The sequence below is a fragment of the Penaeus chinensis genome, chromosome 29 (genome assembly GCF_019202785.1).
Source record: "Penaeus chinensis breed Huanghai No. 1 chromosome 29, ASM1920278v2, whole genome shotgun sequence".
Classification (NCBI taxonomy): domain Eukaryota; kingdom Metazoa; phylum Arthropoda; class Malacostraca; order Decapoda; family Penaeidae; genus Penaeus; species Penaeus chinensis.
In genome coordinates, this window is record NC_061847.1 from 18,142,620 (window position 1) to 18,144,263 (window position 1,644).

General features: G+C 36.4%; 1 protein-coding gene across 1 annotated transcript in view; it reads right to left on the minus strand.

The window, feature by feature from the left end:
* Positions 1 to 1,398: 1,398 nt before the first annotated feature.
* LOC125040400 (protein psiQ-like) overlaps positions 1,399 to 1,644 on the minus strand; it is a 1,352-nt gene continuing 1,106 nt past the window's right edge. Inside the window, exon 3 of the mRNA XM_047634953.1 lies at positions 1,399 to 1,644. This exon is cut by the window's right edge and continues 407 nt beyond it. Within this exon, the coding sequence (XP_047490909.1) occupies positions 1,492 to 1,644 (153 nt within the window). The 3' untranslated portion in view covers positions 1,399 to 1,491.

Sequence of the window (1,644 nt, forward strand, 5' to 3'; positions counted from 1 at the left end):
GAAGAAAAGGAACAGACTTTGCTGTAAAAGTGATATGAGAATGGCACTTGCCAAGGTGAAGCCGCACATTTCTGAACTTGTTTCTGAAAAGTAAAAGTCACAGTGATTTTGTGCATGAGCTATTTTGTGCACTAATTAAACATATTTATCTTATGAAGAAATACTGATCCAATCACAAAGGGTTCGGTGAATGCACGGATGAAACTCACAGAGTTATGAACCACTGGCTTAGATATTGTGACATTTCAGAAACAAAACCACAATGGTCATTCATTGTAAACAATATGCTAAGGCTGCTTGGTACGCTTCACACCTATGTCCCCAGTAGCTGCTTTCCTGTAGCAGGTTCCTCCTTGAGCCGCTGCAAAGGAGACGTTTCGTCAGACAGACCGACAGAGAGACAGAGACGACATGCAGATGAAGAGACAGGGACAAGCTCTCCACCACCACGTCCTCGATCCCGGGGACGCGGGTTCCCTTGGGTGTCGCATCCATCTTCCATGATAAACCCACAAGCCAAGACCCTTTCATTCATCTGCACCAAGACCACTCTCGTCTCGATGACATTTGGTGACAGCGGTCTTACCTTCACATCTGGTGGCAAGCGGTGGTCTTACCTTTTTAAGATGGTTCTTTGATTATGGCATTAGTTCGGGCATGTAGAATACTTCTGCCAATGCCCGTTCAAATTTTCCTTCTACAGAATTAAAGCATTGACGAGCCTCTAAAGACATAAACAGACAGAATCCTTGGCATTTTGTTGGGCCCAGTCTAGTTAACTATATTTTTTCTGAATAACATCAGCTACTTCTGTTATTTCCTGAAGGTCATCGGCCTCATCACAATGATATTTCAATATTCAGCTAACATATGAGCTCTCCTCTGGATTCCATTTAAACTTTTTACCCCAATATATATGTGTGGAAATAAATATATGTATAGATAAATAAATATATATATATATAGATAAATAAATAAATACATATATGTATAAATGGATGTATATATGTATAAATATATATACATATATATGCACACACACACACACACACACACACATATATATATATGCATGTCCACACACACACACACACACATATGGGTGTGTGTGTGTAATTACACACACACATATATATATATATATATATAGATATGTATGGATGTATATGTATATATATACATGTATATATATATGTATATATTATATTATATATACATATGCACGCTGGCATTTTTTTACCATTATCACGATTATTATTATTATTATTATTATTATTATTATTATTGTTATTATTATTATTATTATTACTATTATTATTATTAGTTTATTTTTATCAACTTTTAGTTTAAACACATTGTATGAGAGAGATCCGGGTAAAAACATGTATACGATGAGAGTTCATGGAAGTATTTTGATTTTTATTCATGATTTTGAAATTTACATATCTTCAAAAACACAGAAATAGGATGCATCGAAAGGGCGGAACCTTTCTAGGCAGGAATGCAACACGTGCAGTGGCGATTGTTGCAAAGAGTGTCATTCTTTGTACCAGCACATTCGTCCATGAGGTTTATGCACACGCCATTCTTCTCGGAACATTTCTTCGGTGTATTCTGGCACACGTGCTTCTGGCAACACGTGCA